Source organism: Cyprinus carpio, chromosome A1 (assembly GCF_018340385.1).
Source record: "Cyprinus carpio isolate SPL01 chromosome A1, ASM1834038v1, whole genome shotgun sequence".
NCBI classification, from domain to species: Eukaryota; Metazoa; Chordata; class Actinopteri; order Cypriniformes; family Cyprinidae; genus Cyprinus; species Cyprinus carpio.
The window spans coordinates 29,644,919-29,665,881 of record NC_056572.1 but is presented as its reverse complement, the minus strand read 5'-3'; the positions used below and the strand labels follow the sequence as shown (position 1 = coordinate 29,665,881).

Genomic DNA, 20,963 nt, shown 5'->3' with positions numbered 1-20,963 from the left:
AGGAGACCACAAGCCTGAGTCGAATCCCCATTGTTTGTCAATACAATCTCACTTTCCTTCCTGATGAGGAGATATTCCTCCAACTAAAACAGAGTGGCAGTCAGACATTATGAGAGGAGAGGGGAAAGAAGAGGAGAAGGAGGAGTAGAATGAGGTGGAGAAGGAAAGGGAGGGAAAGGAGGTGGTACGGCTCTGTTGGTATTTCTTAACATGTCCTTTGAGTATGAGGGAATGTCCAGATTGTACATGACGGTGATCGGCCTGCTAGCAGCTGTTTCTGATTATCAGCAAGTCTGTAATCTGTCGTCCTCTGACACTGAGAGGAATAGGTCTCATCTAAAGAGAAGACTGAACTGATTGGCTTATTTTACATTAGACATATCAGAAGATTCATTCCAGGGTGGAAACAACAGAGGTGAGCATCTATAAAGACATTCATCTTTCCTTTCTTAAAACTCAGAGACTGTGGACAGCTAGAAACAACCACAGCGAGTCATCCATCAATTCGAGCTTTATCGTTGAAGGAGACAGCTTACATTTTGTCAACCGGCGTAATAAAGAGTCCATTTTCAACATCCGTCTGTGGAATATACTGAAGACAAGTGAACAAGGATCAATCTGTCTGCAAACAGCCTTGTGTCCACAACTCGGCCCTGTCAGGAAGATACAATAAGAAAAGAAAAAAAAAAAACATAGTTCAAGTTGAGGTTTCAACATACCTCCTTCAGCTCTTCAACATCCCTAGTAATAAGAAAGCATCACCAGTCTGACTCTATTCCAGATCGTTCAGTCAGGCTCGCTGATCACATAACATATGAACAGAACCATACATCAAAGTGAAGCTTCTGCTGAAGTCTGGAGGTTTCTGAGGCTTGGTGATTGTCGGTCCACCGAGTAGTTCTGACAACTAATCGCACATCCTAACAGCAGAAGAGACAGGCAGTGTTCTCAGGTAAAGAGGCAGAGCGATCAAGAATCTGTCAAGCATCATCACAAAACAGACAATTCTTTACCCATCAGTTGACAGAGACAAACACACACCTGTCGGATCTTCAACAGACACCTGTTGGCCAACAACTATTAAAGGTATGGAAACAATTATAAACATATACATATAAATACAATAGTCAACATTTGAAGCGGATCAAAAACCTTTCATCAAAGTTGTCCTAAATCCTAAAACCAAAATGCGTTCTTGACTTAGGACACCTTTGATGAACTTTTTTGATCCACTTCAAATGTTGATTAATATATATATATATATATATATATATATATATATATATATATGTGTGTGTGTGTGTGTGTGTGTGTGTGTGTGTGTGTGTGTGTATCCTATATACATCCATTACCCATCTACTTGTTATTATTACAAATAATTACATATTTTATTACATATGTATTGTGTGCTTCAATATGCTTGAGTTTTCGATGAGCTGAGAGATTACAGGAAATCTATTTAATGTGTGTATGTAGACAAGAAATGCTATTTTATACCTTGCTGAACATAATTTGCATTAAATACTTAGAAACGCATCTAGGGAGGACATAGTTGGACATATATTTTGAATATGCATTATGATTGGATGAGATCAAAGCATCCGCATTTGATGAAGGTAGAAATGTTGAGTTTGGGTGTTTCTTCTTTGTGGCACTCTGCAGTCAACAAGGATGATTGTTGAACTTTTCTTGCAAAAAAAATAAATATGCAAAAGACTTTTGTCTCATACCTTTATTGAAATTGAAAATTGGCACCCCTATATATATATAGCAATTTATATATAACAGTTAAATGTAATATATAATTATAAACATATGTGTAAATGTATATAAAAATATAATAAAAAAATTTAATTACTTGAAATGTCACATAACTCAAATATCTATGTTCCTAATATGGATGGCTTCCTGACATTAATCAGAGTCTAAGGAGTTGAGGAATATTTTTGGCACGCAGTTTAATTCTGAATATGAAATTCAATAGGTATTACACTGATCTAATTTAATCGAACCTTGCAGACTTTGGCTGTGAATCAGTATTAGGTCTCTCTATTCAGTTAACATGTTGGGAACTAATAGGAAAAGCCTGATGAATAAACGGTTATGATGGTTCTCAGGAGAGCATCTTTAAATACACAGACACACACAATGGGAGCATTGAACAGACTTGTGAAGGAGTATTGTATGGCAAAACTCACTCTCTGAAGCTTGGCATTGTTGCTCCTTTTGCTGTTCTTAGTTTCCAGATGTCATCAAGTTATTTCAGTCACGCTGTCAGCTGCATTAAATTGCTGATCACACTCTTATGCGTACACACCCATTCTTCTGGAAAAGCTCCCACAGCTCATCTTCTGATTTCTTGACTGTAAACCAAACATGTCCATCTGTTCAAGGATATAAGAGCAGACAGACATTTTGTTGTTGTTGTTGTTGTTTTGGAGAAGCCAATCATGCAAAAGAATCGGTGTAAGACTCATCCCTCAGTGCTGATTTATCTTCAGGATTTTGAATCTAAATTTAAAAAGTAAATTTTACTGTATATTAGTAATATAGAATCTCTGTTTGTATTATACTGATTCTGAATTCCACATCTATGCTGAGTTTGAAACAAAGCAGTTTCAGCCAATAGGGGGAGTGGACGCGCCAGGTTGTCATAGTGATGCGCTGTGTTTACTCCAGACGTTGATGAGCTGCAACTGAGGAAAGCACTAATTGCTTGTCCTCTTTGTTTCTCCTGATAACTCCAGGTATGTGTTCACAAAAATGAAGAAAAAAAAAATTAAAAAGGTCAATATCCACGTTAAAACATGTACGCTCACAATTTTTATGTGTTTGTAGTCAAACAGCTTGTTTGTGATCAAATAAATCTTTAAAGTTAAATCGAGTTAATCGGGAAAAGTTAATGGAGACGAGTTTGTCGAGAGTTCACAGGTAGAGCAACGGATGGTCTGTCATGATTTCGGCCAACGATCTAAATGTAAATAGAAAAGTACCCCAGAATGTGATTATTTACACAAAGAAGACTCAGAAATTGTAAATATGTATATTTTTAGGTAAATGCATGTGTTAAGGGGAATATGATGATAATTTGTGTCATGCGTGACGGTTACAATGATGACGAATGAGTGACAGGTTCAAATGTAAACTGTTTCCACAGAAACCATAAGGGCTCATTAAAGGGATTTTAAAGTGTATTTTACAGATGCTGATGATTATAAAGGAGTTATGATGAAATGTGTTTTATAGCATAAGAGTAAAATACAGGAAACAAATATTTGAAGATTTTATTGTTGTAAACAAAAACAAAAGAGTACAGAACTGTGTTTTTATTAAATGAAAATGATTTGCGATAATATGAGATTGAACTAAATGGTCTATTTGAGAAGTACATTGCAGAGAATTGATTTTATACTGTTAACATGACAGAGAAATGTTCATAAAGATGGTGATGAGCTGCGACTGAGGAAAGCCACTCAAATTGTAACATTTCTTTATTGTACCATCTGCCATAGTGCTGACTCAGACGAACACAGACAGGACAAACAGAGACCGGAAGAGCATGGTTCTCTTCTTGATGACTGTTTGTACATCTGTTTAGCAGCTCCTATCTATCTCCAGATGCCCCTGCTGCAAAAAAAAAAAAAAAAAAAAAAACTCCCACATTGTTCTCCTTTCCTCGGGTAAACAAGTGGAGAAGGGAGTAGGTCTCACCACTTTCCTCCTGAAAATTTCACTGACACATAAATAGCGCTGAGAAATGTTCAATTACAGTTAGACTGTTGATGTACAACTTGGTGACCCATGATCTAAAAGATCCCTGCAACAACAACAACAACAACAAAAAGGGGTAAATGTTTGGCTTACATAAGCTTCAGATAGGCTGATATGGACAAATCACCAGTTATTTTATTTACTTTAAATTACACCACCATTAAGTTTCAACTAACTCATTAGGATAACTTACTAGGCAAATTACATACATATCACATGGTTAAAGTATTTATAGCACCTTTCCCATGCTAATAAACAAGACACTGCACTGTAACATTATAACATAAAATAATATAACATATGAGCAATACAAGTAGTCGTGCAATATTGCTCATTTATCAGCATGGTTGTGATTCGGCTTTAGGCAATTTATGTGACATGGCTTTATTCAACATAGAATAAGGCCATGAGTGCTGAATGGCTGCTGACCACCTTGTTGCTATCTTTATTAAAAAAAACACATATTTGAAGTCTACACAACTACATTCTTGCCTAAAAACTCTTAAACCTACATTCTGTGACACAACCGCGGTAGTATAAAGAGACTGAATCCACAGTCTTTCAAGTGTGCCAATAACCTCCTTGGACCCAGAGTCTTGAAGTACCTTATAAGAGGGAAATTATATTGTTTAAGATTGTTTCCTTAAAGGGGGGCCGAGCGAGACACACTTATATAGTGAATCCGCCGCATTCAGTCTGTCTTTAAAGACGTGGTTCCCACATCTGATGCCAAACTGTCTTTCCCAGTAATTTCACAACATTATAAATATAGAAAATATTTATAGAAATTATATATATGGTTGCAAACAATATTATATAAACAAAACTAGCTATGTGAAGAATAATGAACAGTCATTACTGTTTTAAATCAGTCATAAAGCAATAAGCTTATTCTGTGTGGTGAACTTTGGAGAAAAAAGCTGATAAAGGCTAAAAACCTCCCTCCTTGCTGAAACATATTCTTAAAATAATGTTGGTGGGGCATCAATGTTCAGACTGATAAACTTCTGGCAGGGTGTATCCGAATAAGGTCCATTTACACAGTGTGTTTCCGCAGTTAAATTTACATCCAAATATTTTTCAATACTTCCCACACAGACAAACTGTCCCTTAAACACACAGTCTTACCCAAGTTCTCATGTTAAAGTGGTGAGAGTATTCTGGGCTCCCTCTTCCCATAAACCCCCTTGAGGACTGAGACTCTGATGCTAAACTCTATTAATCCAGAGGGAAAGAAAGAGAAACCAATTAAGTTCATTACGCTGTGTAACTGGTACACAAGCACCAACAAAATTCAAGTCAAAAAGTCAAAAATGTAACACTTTATCCAGCACATCCTGGCCTAAAGGACAATGGAACATTTCCCATGACATTTAAATTTGACAAGCTTTAGCAGATGAGTGTAGAATTAATTGTGCTATTTTTAAATATTGTGTGCTGAAGTCTTTCCATGTTGTTCTGTACTGTTTTAAACACGTGTAACGTAATTTAAGATGCCAAAATACTTCATTAACTTCCTTGATGGGAGCTGTTACTTGCTGAAAATATTCAACGTTGCTTTAAAACGATAACAGGAAACGTTCAGCCATCAAATACCCAGAAAAGACAAATGCCACTAAATATTCTTTGCTTATTTTTAGCAGGTTGCTCAAATTCTTCTGTCTCCTTTTCCCAGACTCCCAGCACTTGAGTGTGTGGGAAAAGTTTGTATCGAAGAACAGAAATATACACACACAAACACAACCCAAATATACATTCGCTGCATATTTGTCCTTGTTTTATAATAGCATGAGAAGGCAGTGCAGTATATGACTATACTATCTAGGGCAGAGTTCAAAATAGCATACTTGCATACTACTAGTATTATTTTTCACTTGTCTTAGTATGGCAGAAATAGTAAGGGTAGTATGCTATTCTAAATGCAGCCTAGCAGTCATAATGTAACATTATTGTGAAGGTTGATTTTGCATCAAGGTGTCCAAGCACAATGCACAAAACACTTAATTGTTGTTAAAATTTCAGTATGTTCCTAAATTTTGCTACACTACATTATTGTACATAAATAACTAAATTAATTAATTAAAACTAGTATGAACTTTTAGGGAAATTTCATTAGTCAACAAGACTTCATACTGACACCTTCTGGTGTGATGCAACGTATCACACACACACACACACACAAAGTTAATGCAATATGCAATTGTTGAATCACAATATTTGCAACTGTATTAGAGCAGTTAATTATATAAGGCGAGTAGAATTTGAATGGTCATCAAATGGTGATCCCAACATGGTGGTAGGCAACTCATATGACTATTTCTTTTTGTAAAAATCTTTTAAGCAGTGGTGTCCAACCATGTTCCAGGAGGTCCCCCAACACTGCATGTTTTCCATGTCAACTTATCAAACACACCTGATTCAAATCATCAGCTCATAAGTAAAGACTCCAACACCTGAACTGGATGTGTCAGACAAAGGAGAGATGCAAAATGTGCAGTGTTGGGGGGCCTCCAGGAACGTGGTTGGGAACCACTGGTTTAGAGCACCTTTAAGTCATTTATAACTTTTAGATCTTCTTCAGCATATGATTTTCTCATGAATAACAGTATTCAGGCCTATGCAAATGAGAAAAGACCCATGCAAGTACATGAACGCAAACCTTTCTATCTGTGTATGTTTGATTTTACAGGTTTCAAAAAGTCTCAGAGCACAAATTTTGGCGCCATGTTAGCATATTAGCAGTAGAGGCAACGTCATTTACATAAATTACTTCTATGGACATTTTTCAATTACAGGTCATGGAAAAGAACTAGTGAAGTTTAGTTTAGCTAGTTTACCCAAAAATAAAAAATTTTACTCACTGGTTATTCACTTTCATGTTGGCCTAAGTCTGTAGGACTTACTTTCTTCTGCAGTACACAAAAGAAGGTATTTTGAAGGATGATGGCAAAACTGTTTTGGTTACCATTATGGACAAAAAAAAACACAGACATTTCTCAAAATATCTTTATGTTCCACAGAAGGAAGAAAGTCACAGGTTTGGAATGACATGAGGGCACAACAATTTAAAACTTTTAGGTGAAATATCCTTTTAATGTTGGCATGTTTACATCTAGCACCTCAATAATACTTTTGCCTCCTTTAGTACTAAGGTTTAGCACAATGAGTATGTACAGCAGAAGACTGTTACAGCATGAAAGTAATTTAGTAAAGGATAAGTTTTCCCTTCATTCACACTACTATTTTTTTTCTTCTTCGTCAGGCTCTTTTGACTGGTCATGGCTGACTGGAGTCTGCTGGGGAACTTTCTAGAAGAAGTCCAGGAACATTCCACTTCGGTGGGAAAGGTGTGGCTCACCATTCTTTTCATCTTTCGGATCCTGGTCCTGGGCACAGCTGCTGAGTCCTCGTGGGGCGATGAGCAGGAAGACTTCACCTGCGACACGGAGCAGCCCGGTTGTGAGAACGTTTGTTATGACCGAGCCTTTCCCATTGCGCATATCCGCTTCTGGGTGCTCCAGATTGTGTTCGTGTCCACACCTTCTCTCATCTACATGGCACACGCGATGCACATTGTCCGCAGAGAGGAGAAGAGGAGGAAAGAGCAGGAAGAAGGAGTGCAAACAGACAGAGATGGAGAAAAGTACCCAGAGGGAGACAAGAACTGTGGGAAGGAGGATGAAGGCGGAGGTGGGAAGTTGCAATTGAAAGGTGCTTTGCTACAAACATACGTACTAAGCATCCTCATCCGCTCTGTAATGGAAGTGATCTTCATTATAGTGCAGTACCTGATCTATGGAGTCTTCCTCAATGCGCTCTACGTGTGTAAGGCCTCACCGTGTCCACATCTGGTCAACTGCTTCATCTCGAGACCTACGGAGAAGAATGTGTTCATTGTGTTTATGCTAGTGGTAGCAGCTGTGTCGCTATTGCTCAACGTCATGGAACTGTATCATCTGGCGTGGAAGCAGTTTAGGGGTTGTTTGCAAAGATATAAGGCTTCCAAACAGCGACCAAATACACCATCCACCGTGGCTGCAGTCTCACCAAACCGAGCCTCCACTCCACCTCCTGACTTCAATCAGTGCCTGACATCACCACCATCTTCCCCTACTATACAGATACATGCACACTCACTTATACACCCAACTTGCCCACCTTTTCATGACCGACTGGCGCACCAGCAAAACTCGGCGAACATGGTCACTGAACGCCATCGAGGTCAAGACTTCCTAGGGGTCAACTTCTTGAGCTTCTCGCATGCACCGACAGAGATGCCAAACTCATGCACCTCACCTCCTTTTCTAAGCAGTGAATCTGTTGAGGACAAGCGAAGGTTTAGCAAGAGCAGCGTGACCAGCAGCCGCATGAGACCTGACGACCTTGCAGTATAGCACTGACCAATCGCATCTGAAAAAGGGTCACTAGTCAGAAAACGGTTACATGATTTTGCACTTAACCTAACATTTACTTCATTCCTTTCTGATAGACTGAGCCAGAATATCGGTTCACACATTTGCACGAATGCATAATGTGAGTGATGCATTGAAAAAAGTCATTCATCTTTAAAAAGTCAACATGAAATTAAAATGGAATCTCATTTATACTTGTTCCTGCTCCTACAATGAACACTTCAATGGTGCATGTTATTCTAAAGAAATCTTCATAATTTTTCATCGGCACTCAGAAACTTGCTCCACCTCTGAAATGCCTTTCGTCACATTGCATTTTGAGTAATGCATTGGAAACTGACTGCATTGTGAAAAATCAAGCAAACTTTTCTCTTTACTCTGAAATTCATCATATTATGGAAGTAAAGCAGACTGCAACCAGTTTCACTGTAATAATTCACTGATTAGATGTTTTTCACTGACTTTGGATTATTTTTGCATCCTTATTGGTAAATGAGATCTTACAGGTGATTCCTTGATGTTTATGATATAATTTATATTTGCTGATCATAGCAGCATGTTAACATTCTGGACTGCTGATAAGAAAATGATCAAGTTGGTCAAATGCAGTTTTCAAATAGAAACCGGATGATGAGCTCACATTTTGAAATGGAAGTTTTGCAGTTTTGCAACACTCACTGTGACTCTGCAACCCATTTTGGTTGGGTAAAAAAGACGACAATGGAGTTAGACAAATGTAACATTAAAATATTATTGTAAAAATGGTAACATTACTGTAAATCCAGAGACTGTAATAACAGGCCAGCTCTGAGAGAGAGAGAAAAAAAAAAAACCAGTGAAAGGGTGATTTAAACTGTGAAATCTGGGGTGATGAGATCTGCAGATGAGCTTAGCTGTGTATATTATGCCTGTTAATTTGAAAGAAAAAAGGAATGTAAAACAATGTTATGTTGTTTCAGCTTTTGCATTCTTTTTTTATTCCTATATTTGTAAAAAACAGATGTGTTTGTTCTTAAAGGTGGGATATGTATTTTTTCAAAAACGCTTTAGCAAACTGAGTACGGCCGAGTACCAAAACAAACTTAAAGGCAATCAGCAGTAAGGAGCGTGTCTACTCATGATGTGGAGGAGAGAGCGCTCAGTGTACAGGACGGACATTAGCCGAGCCGAGCGAAGACAGAAAGCTAGAGATGGCAGATAAAAAACAAAAGAGGAAACAGTCTGCAGAACAAATGAAGGCTTATGCTAAGGCAAGAAGTAGGACCTGTGTAAATATCTGATCAGCTTTCCAGCGCTGGAGAGGACTCAAGGAGCGGGAAGGCCAGCGATCCGACGCCGAGGTTGCTTTGTTTTTTCTAGATAGGTGAGTAATGTTGGTTTTGCTTTGTTTTACAGAACTAATATATGCTGGCTTTGCTTGTATATGCTCGTGTGTTATAAACGTTGCCTGGGTTGCGTACATATGTGTGGGGCGGCGCTATCAAAATAGGGGTGAGACCCTTTCGGGGTAGGGGCGTGTTTGTTTCGGTGATTTGAAATATCAACACTGGCTACCAGAAATCACTTACCCCACCTTTCATTTTATCAGTATCAGATTTTGTTATTAACATATACTGCATTAAAGATCTAACTAAAAATGTCAGCATATAGTGACTTTTGCAGAACAAACATGGGTCAGTTCTTTTTAAATGTAATCGTTTTGTAGTAATAGCAAATCCATCAGAACAACACAACCACAACATAAAATTACATCTAACAAATCATGTCACCACTCCCACTAGATGGCGCAATCACCCTCCACTAGAATACCATGCTAGTCAGTATAGAAAACTTACACTCATCAGAATGTTCTGTGTAAGCTAATAGGTCATGTGTTGTTATCGTGACACTGAAGTGCCTTACATTTTGTGCTTGTGGATAAATAGGGACCAAATAAGTGAACCAGTCTCCTTGCAGCAGCTGCTAAATCTCAGCTAACCTCAGCTAAAATTAGCCCTGCAATGGAGAGCACTCTCCTCCATCAGTAAGTGCAACATGTGCTGGATCATTATTGCACCACAGCAAACAGCCTACATTTTTAAAGATCTTGCGAAAAGAAACAGAATGGAATAGGACTGTTCTGCTTCCAGGAGAGTCAAGCCATGGTCAGCCAAGCATGAATTCACCACATATACAAATGAGCAATCAATTAGCATCAAAGACATTTTACATAAATCCAAAGTAATCACATATTTGTGATTTACCTGATGGTTTTATGCAAAGCAACCTGCAATACACTCAAAAAAGATAAAATGCATCATCTTGTGAAATTGACATTACAACATTCTAGCACCAAATTATATATTTAAACACTTGCTACACCACCCCTAAACTGGAGTAAATATGTTACACCCCCAACTCAATCTTAAAGGAAATATCATCAAATGCAAATAACAACAGATCCCAAATAATCCTATGTCTTGATGGCTTTGTGCAGCTGGCAGTCAAAATGTTTTTAAAAGGAAAACAACCTGCCGCTAGGGGGTAGAGGAAGACCATTAATAGCCATGAGATACACACAAAGGCATTGAGACTCTTTATACCAAACAATATATTTTATTTGTCGTCCAACACCACAGCCCAGCCTTAGGAAGTGGTTCAGTACCAAATTCAATGGAGTTACACATGACGAGCATCAACACAGGAGGGGCAGGGACAAGAGGACAACCTATTAGCTTTTTTTCTTTTTTTGTTTTAATAGTCATTTGTTTTCTACAAAAAAAAAGAAAGAAAGAAAGCCCACCCTCCAGTAGCTCAGATGTTGTCAGCACTGCACTTTATAGCTGTACACAGCCAAGCAATTAAAAAAAAATCTTTTCAATGTATTCCGCAGTGGTGGTAAACAGCGACAGCCTGACTGCAGTCCTTGTTGGACAGACACGGATATACAGACAGAAGCCTGAGCGTCACTGCAGAACTGAGTGCTGGTTCATGGGGTTCAAAAATGCCCCTCCACAGTCACCCTCACCTGTACCCAGACCAGCTTACAGAGTTTCTAAAACAGGAACGGGAGATCACACTGCATACATCTGATTACTGCTCCTACTGACTGTCAAAAAGTGTTTTTCTCTACAATAAAAAAAGGAGAAAAGAAAACACTTTATTCTTTACAGTTAATTCTTGTTTGTGCTTTTTTTTTAATAATACTATGATCTGTATGAGGTCTTAGTTTGGTTTTATCATACACTGGAGTAGCAAAGAAAATTAAATTTTAAAATATTCTGTACGCCCCACAGTACACAGCATTTTGTGGTGGTGTTGTGTCACCTACTGTCCACAAACAACCACCTCAATCCCCCCTTTACAAATGAAGATGAAAAAAAAAAAAAACTATAGAAATCACTGGTAGAATCCCTTTAACAACACAAGTACAGTACACACATACAAAGAGCATTTCCTGTTTGGAGGGAAGTGATGCGATGAGATGTAAACATATAGCCAAGACGGTGCACCTTGTGACAAAATGTTCCTTGACTTTTCAACTTTCATGTCTGTTCTTTCAGTTCTTGGACTTTTTTTTTTCCAACAATCTTTCTTGGTTTCCACCTATGTATAAAAGTACAATGAAACCCCTAAACGTTCATACTTGGTTTGCTGTAGACTTTATATGTGGCACCTTATCCACAATGTCAAACAAATATCCTCGTCACGAGTCGGTCTTGTAAATTCCATATACATTCCCAAGTTATCGGAAAATAGTCCATTCCAAACAGTGCCGGACCTGAGCCCAACTTTGAGGAAAGCACAATTAGCTTCTCACACTTCCTCCTGTTAAATGAGAAGATTCCCTGTGAACACATCCATCTGTATGTGATGGATACCCATCACTGTGTAAGCTATAAACCTTATTCTAACCAGGTGTCAGGGTGTGTATGTGCACAGAAAATGTCCTGGTTTCCACATATATCTGCTTAAGAACACAGAGTTTCTTTTTGTCTTTCATTACGAAGGTTTTTATTTCACAGGTTACACAGTTTCCTGACTGTTCATAACTGTAGTGGAGGCTCAAAACATTATATTCCCAGGGTTCCCTGGGCCAGGGTTAAATCCCATCCCCATATCTCCTGCCATTCCTCGAGGCCTCATCTGAGAGGGCATCATCATAGTCTGCTGAGGACCGCTCATCCCTTGTAGTGACATCATCATGTTAGGTGAGCCCACAGGGCCAGGGTGGTTGTACATCGGCCTTTCCTTTCCTTGCATCATTCCAGGGCCTCCCATCATTCCTGGCTGCTGGCCAGGAGACAACATCCTGTGCTGTGGCCCCATCATACCCTGACCCATGAAACCTGGGGGTCTCATGGGGTTGTGGCCTGGATGACCCATGGGCATGTCCTGTGGTCCCATATGTCCAGGGCCAGGAGGACCACCAATTCCCTGCATAGGGAGGCCCATCCTTGGATTGCTCTCACCCATCATCCCCTGCATTTGGGGAAAGCCAGGTGGGCCAGACGGATGTGGTGGCTTCCCACCAGGGGCATCTCCACCACGAGGGAAGTAAGAAAGAGTCTGGCTAGGCTTCTCAGAAGGGATAATTCGAGAGAGGTCAAACTCGGGGATACCTGACGCACCTGGTCGCATGACCTCATGTAAATCCGAGTCATTGAAGACACCCGGCATGTTATTAAACTCCTGGCCTCCTGGAGTGTTAGGTTTACACATACCTGGCTCACCACCAGGTCCGTGAGGCATATTGCCCATCCTGCCCAGTGGGCCCCCTTCTCCCTGGAAACCCATCCCATGAGGGAAGCCACCCTGGTGCCCAGGACCATTGTGAGGAAAGGGGACCTGCTGTGGAGGTGACTGTCCTGGAGGGAAGCCCTGTCCTCGGTGAGGAAGAACCATACGCCCCTGTGGCATCATCTGGTTGTTGCCCATGCCAGGGTCTTGGGAGACTGGGTTCATCATCATACCATGAGCCATCATGCCTGGACCCATAGGCCCTGAGTGAGGAGGCATATTAGGGCCCATTGGATTGGGTGAGGGCATCTGGTTTGGCATGCCATGGGAAAGTGGCTGGGAGCCCATAGTGTTCATCCCCATTGGGCTGAGGGAAGGCATGGGGCCAGAAGAGTTGGGAGTCATCATTCGAGGATGACCTGGGTGATGGTTCACACCCATACCTATAAAGAGAACAAAAAAGATTTTGATTTAGTGGAAAGGGCCTCCAGAAAATGCCACTATAAAAACTACTCCATTTTCATTAATTCTTATAGACATTACCGGGCATGCTGTTGTTCATAGATGGCAGGTTTGGCGATCGAGCAGGTGGCGAGTCATCATCAGAGCTAGCCACGGTTTTGATTGCATCATGGTAGAGGGGTGTAGAACTGGGCATTGCAAACTTGGACATGCGGGACATCATGATGGAAAGAGGATTTTGGGATAACGTTGGCTCTGGGGGCATTGTGTAGGGGCTGCTGGATGGAAGACTTCCTGGCACATTCATGCCACCTGGCTGACTGGAGGAACTACTGGAAGGAGGAGCTGAGGGAGGAGGATTACCACCTGAGAACAAAGGAGGGCAGAGGAGGTTAACAGAAGAGAGATGTCAGATGATGGAAGAAGAGCTTTTACCAATGATCTTTTATTTGACACCTCTTAGGTCAATAGCTGCAACAAAAACTTTATTAAAAAGTCCTGCTGTAACAGTGTAATTGGCAGGAATAATTGATCAAATGAAAACAATTGTCAGACATTCTGTTTAGTATAAATAACTATCTATCAACTAACTCTCATTAAAGTATTAGTAGACTGTCAGGTCATGGTTAGGGTTAGTGGAATTTAGGGTTAGTATAATCAAAATTAATATAGTCAGTTGAATGTCTGTTCAACATTCCAGTGTCTGGCAACCAATAAAAATAAGATGTTAGCAGATATTAGATAGCTGGTGCACTAATACGCTAATGTTCGGTAATTGACATGCAGTTGCAAAGTTACCTATAGTCAACAGATAGTCTAAAGGGGACCATCAAAGTAAAGTGTTATGAAAGTCCCAACAGACTTACATACCAATGAATAAAGACTGGCTCCACATAAAAATATGCCATATGTACAATGACTAAAAAGTAAACCTACAATATACATAAAGATTAATCATGACATTTGTTTAGACACAACTTTTATTGTACCTTGCTCTACATTGCCCATCATATTTGGTGATGTCATACTAAGGGGAGGCTTGTTCTGAGGGATTCCTGGGCTTTGCATGGGTGGCTTGGGTGATGACGTCCAGCCAGGGGAGGGGGCAGGAAGCGAAGGAGACTTCATATGGACGGGTGATGCCCCTGCTGAGCCCATCATGGGAGGAGATTTAATGGCTGCCGCTGCTGCTACTGCTGCAGCTGATGGTCCACTAAGCATACCAGCCAGCTGGGACGGTGTCTGTGGAGATTTGAGGTTACCTGATGGCGAGCCCAGCATTGGTGACTGGACCTGCCGCAGTGTTGGTGACTTTAGCGGGTTGACATTGACGTTGGGCGAGTTTGCAGGGCCAGATTGGACATTCAGGTCTGAGGGTTTACGACTCATATTTCTCTGGCCAGGTGGAGGCCCTGAGCTGTTGGGAACCTGGTTCGGTGGTAAATGAGGCATGTGACTAAGACGACCATTTCCACCCACATTACCTCCTCTTTGGTCAGGACCGAAGGGTGGCTCGCCTCTGGGACATCTTTGACTTCCAGGGCCTTGGGGACACATGCCAGGGAATTGTCGATTAGGTCCCATGTTGAGGTCTCCTGCATGGGGCTGGTCAGGGAAAGGAGGCCCCTGCATCATTCTCTGTGAAGGAACTACATTGTCAGGCATTGGACCTCCACCTTGCCTCATCTTCATAATTTCCTCTGGACTAAGGTTCATTGGTGGTTCTCTCATCTTAGGGAGCATCATCTGAGGGCTAGGGCCCATGTTTACATTGAGGTTTCCAGGGCCCATGCCAAATTCATTCATGTCTCGACCAAGACCTTTCACAAACTCCATTCTTGAGGAGGGGCTCATGGGACCATCACCTGGCATTCTGGGAAAAATCATGCCACCTCCATTTCCAGGCTCCATGGGTCTTTGATTACCCATCATTCGATTCATCTCCATCATTATGCCAGGTGTCAGTCCCATGCCTTGTTTATCACCCATACCTTGATGGAACATAGCTTCCTGTACTGACTGAGGATTGGGGAATCTTTCCACTCTTCCACCCGGACCTCCAAACATGCCTTGCCCAGGAGGGAATCCCCTCCCATCCCCCATTTTTGGCATATCATCAGGCCAGTTCATTCCAGGTCTGGGCATAGTATTGGGCCCTCCCTCCATGTCGGGGTTCATCATGCCAGGGAAGCCAGGCATCCTCTGCATGTGTGGATGCATCCCTCTGGGGCCCATGTTCATCTGGTCAGGGAATGGTTCAGGGCCACCAGGGCCCCACACCTCTCCAGGATTCATCTGGTAGGGTGGCGGTGGGCCTCTCATCATTCCTCTAGGTCCACCCTGATGAAGCATCATGTCTCCCATTGGCCTATGCTGCATTTGTTCTTGTTTACGCTTCTTCTCCTCATAGAACTCTTGCTGCAGTTTTAGCCAGGCCATCTGCTCTGGGGTCAAATGGTCTCCATGCTCTCCACCTGGATGTGAGTTCATAGGTCCTGGACCTGGTGGAGGGGGTCCAAGATCATCTGGAGAAAAGGGCATGTCTCTAGGACCAGGTGGACCAAAGGGAGGCCCATCTGGACGTGGTCCTCCTGGACCACCTGGCTTTCCAAGGCTTTTTGACTGGGCCATCATGGCTTGTAGAGGCCCTTGTTCTGTTTTCTTGGGTCCTCCTTCCATCATTGCTGAATTAGGTGGGGGTGCACCCATATTCAATTGGCCCATGGTAGCCATGTCCTTGTCATCTGGGAAGAGCATTCGCTGTATATCACGTAAAGTCTGTAAGGAACGTTCCCTGTGTTCAAGTTGCTCTTGGGAAAGGCCCTCAGGGTTGTCCCCCATGCTAGACATGATTTCATGAGCCAGCTGCTGGTGGTGTTGAGCTGTGAGCTTAGCATCTGCCCCTTTAGGTAAATCTAGGGATGGGAAGCTCTGTTGAGGGCCAGCATTGGAAGGCTGGTTGGAGGCCTGGCTACCAGGTGTCCCTGCAGAGTTGCTACCATCATGGGATCCAGCACCATCCTGTGGGCTACTGCTGGGGAGGCTCTTAGAGTCCAAACCAGCTGAAGGTGCATTGTCTGGAGGCAGGCTAGTTGGTTTTGCCCCCTGGGTTGGTTGCTGAGGTTGGGTGGGTTGCGCTTGAGGTTGTTGCTGCTGGCCTGACTGCGCTACTTTAGAGGCTGCTTGGTGGTTCTGATCACTGGCGAGAGATGAGGGCTGTTGCTGGGAAGGAACTCCTTGTTGTTTAATGTCACTTCTGAGGGACCCAATCTGATTGTTCTGAAAAAAATAAAAATAAATAAATAAATAAAATAGACACAATAAAATAGACATTTTTAATCTGTCTGTGAAAATCTTGACATTTAGCAGCAAACATATTTAGTGACAGTGTGTAAACAATTCAGTGATGTCCTTTCTTACCAGGGGTAGCTGGGGCTTTCCACCCTTGCCATTAGAGATATTATTCATGTGGTAAGTGATGATATTGTCTACATGTCCCGTTATGACTGAATCTGCCGCCCTGAGATGGGAAGAAATTACAGTCAAAGCATTGCATAACTCTCCTGACCAAAAACAGACTTATCTTCAGTGTCTAATTTAAAGCTGAAATGTTTAATTATTTTCATGTAAAATACTTTTGTCAATCCAAGTTTAATATGTAGAAAACTCATTTGTCACAACTCAAAGTCATTTGTTGGTTGATTTTCTTGAAAGTTATAATCAATCTGTATCTGTGGTGCTATTATAAAATTGCTGTTTGTTTGAGCATGCCAAATAGACAGACAAACAACACTGGCTCAAGCAACATAAAAACTTTTTAGCAATACTGTTTAATGATGATAGTGGCACAGAAAACACCCATTTTAGCTTTATTACAGAACATATTTATTTCACTCCCACCACATTACACACTAGTAATGGGTACTGTGACTGTCCATGCAACTGGCCATAGCCACATATACAACAGTGCTAGAAAAGATGGACAAATAGTCACACAGAAGAAATTGACACTGGGCTAGTGAAATGGCAGAGCATCTAGTGTGATGGCAGAGCAGTAATGGGACTGCTCTGTGGGAGACTTTCGTTATGGTCACAACGTCTGACAAAGTTTCTGACACATCCTGTCACTAACATTTGGCATTCTAATATCTGCCAACTGAGGGACTAGTTTAGGCAAACATGTTGCTGTCAGTGCTTAAATGCTTTCATCTTTTACCACTAATACTTTCAGATATTTCATAGCACAGCAAAAAAGAAATATGAAGGAGAGAGATTGTGATAGTTGGATTTGGTTCTATGAACTGACAAAAGCATGGCACTATGATTCAACAAAACAACAGCATTTAAGCAGTGTACCTGCAGGGTATCTGCAGGACTTTTAAAATGTATTTTAAGACTGTTTAAGACCTGCACAAGTAAAAGTAATATAATATGAGCAGGGTAGGGCAATGTCTATCGTAACATAAACTGTAAAATGACAGCAAAACTTATGATATAGCCTACAGTTCAGATACAGGTTTTCACAAAAAAATAAAAATAAAAAAATAAATACATTTCTGCTGGACTGCAACTCTCTTATGTACACGCATAACATTTAGTGGAAGCTAGAGATGAAGGTTTATAAAGTTTTAAATATGGATATTTTTCTTATGAAAACGCATCAATTCGCTTCAGGATGCCTTTATTAACCCCAAACCCCACGCCCAGAGTAGTGTGTAGCACCTTTTTTTTTTTTTTAAATGGTGGATTGCCACAGTTTATTGGACTTCTATTGGACTATTGAGTATCATCCATTCACTGCCATTATAAAGCTTGGAAGAACCAGGACTTCGATTGTATTCATCTGAAAAAAGAAGAAAGCCATATATGCTTAGGATGGCTTGAGGGTGAGTAAATCATGGGGGTAATTTTCAATTTTGGGTGAGCTATCCCTTTTAGACTTTCATTTAATACTTTTTATGGCCTTAAATTTGAAACTAAATTTAAGACTTTTTAAGCACCCGCGGAAACCCTGACCAGAGGGCAGTGCTAAAATGGCATCGTTTCAAAACATTAGCACAGGTTCACATTTATATTATGACAAGCACCACTGATAAAGAAAAAACAGGAAATCTTTACTTGTTGGCCATCTCTGTGGTGAAGACGTAAACGACCTTTGACCCTGGTTTCTGCCCACTCCCCAATTCAGACGTTGTGCTCTGTCCCCCTACTGTATTGTGGGTAGGTGTAGAGGCAGAAAGAGCACCTGGATCTGGCTTTATGTCAGCGGAGTTACAGTCTGTGCAAAACATAAGCATTATAGATATTATCACATAGCATCAGCAATAAGATCTATTTTGGCAATCACTCTGTTTAGTGATGCTAAAAGAAAGACTTCAAATATCATTAGTTTGTAAATTGAATTAGTAATCACAAGTCAATTTCTTCTTATTATTATATAATAAATCTTTGCCACAAGGTGACAATTACCATTAAGAATTTCATACCTACATTTTTATGGTAAAAACTGCTTTACACTTTAAATTAATTTTATTATAAAACAAAAAATGAAATAGTGAAGCTACATACTGAAGAATCCTGGGTCGTCTTCATCGCTCTCTCCTCCTGAACACCAATCTGCGCCGCTGTAGGGCAACCGTCGCTCTCCAACACATAACCTTTTCGCTCTACTGCCCATTTCTTTAGAGAGACAGAAGAGTAAGATTACCATATGATTTCTACTGCTGTGAAATACACTACTACTAAATTGTGGGGTTGTTTCTCAAACAAAAAGGTGGGTAGTAAATGCAACAAAATAACCAATGGCAGCGTGGTGTAGTACCTGACAAGGTTTAGTCTGAGCAACAGTCCTCAAAGTTTTACATCAACATGAATACTGTATACTGTGATTTCTATTTATTATAAATTCCACATTTGTCTGTAAAGTGCTGTGTGTTGACCAATGAAGGCTGTTATGAAATTGTGAAAGGAGTCTAGGATGGCTTAAACAAACTTTAGATAACATGGAGCCAAAAATACACACATAACTCTATCCAGAATTAAAGAATAAAACTTTTCTTGGACACATAGGAAGTTCTTAGTCACCATTAAAATGTCATGAAACCACAGGCCAGTTCTCAACATTTTGGAGAAGCAGAAGTACAATAACTGTATGCAACCCAACCACTTGTGAATTATTAGCTTTTACAATTACATATACTCTCAAGACTGATATGATTACATTTTTACCCATTACATTTTAATTTATTTATTTTTATGGAATAAAGTCTTCGTTTTACTGGAAAAGCTCATCACTTTTGTTCAGATTTTCAACATTTATGGCCAGTTGTGCAGCCAACCAATAACATTAAAGCATCCAGGAGTTAAAAAGAACACCTACAACAACCAAACCAGCTGACCTCCAGTGAGGAGAAAGGGGGGGGGAAATCGCTGTCAGTGTGAACAAGGCTTTAAAAAGACAATACAGTCACACTACTGTTAGTGTCTATCCAGCTGGTTAGTTCTCAGACCACAACATCTCACTGAAACTAGGACACATTCGGGTCAGAAGTGGAGATATAAGACTTCCTGTGTACAGACAACACACACAGCTCAAACGGCAAGAGCAAACTCTCGACAGCTTGAACAAACACAAACAAGCACACCAAACAGCCTTACAAGCTGTCTCCCTGTGAGCATACAAGCACAAAGAAAACCAAACAGGTTGCTACTGGACAAAATATTTCTGACAAACATCAAAGTCACCATTTGAAACATACACATTTAAACACAAACTAACGGTCTTTAATGTTCTTTACATGCTGCACCTCAAGAATTAACCACAAAAAAAAATTTAACAGTGGGGAGCTGGTTTAAAAAAAAGAAGAAGAAAGAAACTGAAACAAAAGAACAAAAAAATTCTTGAGCCTCACTATGAAATATGTTTATGCAGTGGTATTAACCAGCAGGGGTCCTTCAGACTGGCATGCACACCATCCTAAAAAAAAGGGGGAGAAAAAAAAAAAGCAAGGTGGCTCCCCCTCACTCAGCAAACCAAATGGTTTGTTCCCTGGCGTTCCTAAACCAGGCTTATCCAGTGATGCTGCCACTAGAAAACATACAGGGGTGTGGATGTCTTCATGCATCACTACAGCCCTCAGAGCAACCCTGTGGAGGTGGGCAAACATGTACATAAACGCATACATGAGACAAGGAAACCAGCGAAAATGTGTGGCCCTTGGGATAAGGTGTGCGTTTGCATTCTGGGTCATTAAAAGGTCATTCATAATGGAGCTTTGCCATATGCTATATATGGGCACAAAGAGACGAGAGCGTGCATCCAGAAGCATATGAAAATGATAACACAGCACTACAAAAGGACAAAAAGACATTATTGGGTCATTCTCTGGACATCATGCTATACCCGTTCCCATCACATACTTCAAGGTTCACACAGTCTAGTGTGTAGTAGTTATTTATTTGTATTGCCATGCCAGCATCTAAGGCTATCTTCATTACAAAAACGAAGTTGGAATAATATAAAAATTGCAAACACAAAAAAAACAACAAATAAACAAAAATACAGCAAGGTAAAATTATTTTTTAAATTAACATGGGATA

The 20,963-nt window shown here is 40.6% G+C and overlaps 2 protein-coding genes across 6 annotated transcripts in view; one reads left to right on the top strand and one right to left on the bottom strand.

Annotated features, from left to right (window-relative positions):
* Positions 1 to 249: 249 nt before the first annotated feature.
* On the top strand, positions 250 to 9,200 carry LOC109076465 (gap junction alpha-5 protein-like). Of its 3 annotated transcripts, none has more exons than XM_042761436.1 (2): positions 250 to 1,086; positions 7,034 to 9,200. In XM_042761436.1, exon 2 carries the CDS (start codon positions 7,050 to 7,052, stop codon positions 8,163 to 8,165), a length of 1,116 nt encoding a protein of 371 aa, XP_042617370.1. In that variant the 5' UTR covers positions 250 to 1,086; positions 7,034 to 7,049; the 3' UTR covers positions 8,166 to 9,200. The 3 variants fall into 3 exon arrangements, with proteins under 3 accessions (XP_042617370.1, XP_018947731.1, XP_042617378.1); XM_019092186.2 differs by lacking the exon at positions 250 to 1,086 and adding an exon at positions 2,637 to 2,747; XM_042761444.1 differs by lacking the exon at positions 250 to 1,086 and adding an exon at positions 6,266 to 6,414.
* Positions 9,201 to 10,758: 1,558 nt separating this feature from the next.
* LOC109076368 (B-cell CLL/lymphoma 9 protein-like) overlaps positions 10,759 to 20,963 on the bottom strand; it is a 100,361-nt gene continuing 90,156 nt past the window's right edge. For all 3 annotated transcript variants that reach the window (XM_042761432.1, XM_042761434.1, XM_042761431.1), the window contains exons 6-11: positions 18,933 to 19,043; positions 18,483 to 18,642; positions 16,785 to 16,884; positions 14,354 to 16,643; positions 13,446 to 13,730; positions 10,759 to 13,345 (exon numbers count right to left, since the gene is read on the bottom strand). In XM_042761432.1, the coding sequence (XP_042617366.1) occupies positions 12,228 to 13,345; positions 13,446 to 13,730; positions 14,354 to 16,643; positions 16,785 to 16,884; positions 18,483 to 18,642; positions 18,933 to 19,043 (4,064 nt within the window). In that variant the 3' untranslated portion in view covers positions 10,759 to 12,227. The remainder of the gene's footprint in view (positions 13,346 to 13,445; positions 13,731 to 14,353; positions 16,644 to 16,784; positions 16,885 to 18,482; positions 18,643 to 18,932; positions 19,044 to 20,963) is intronic.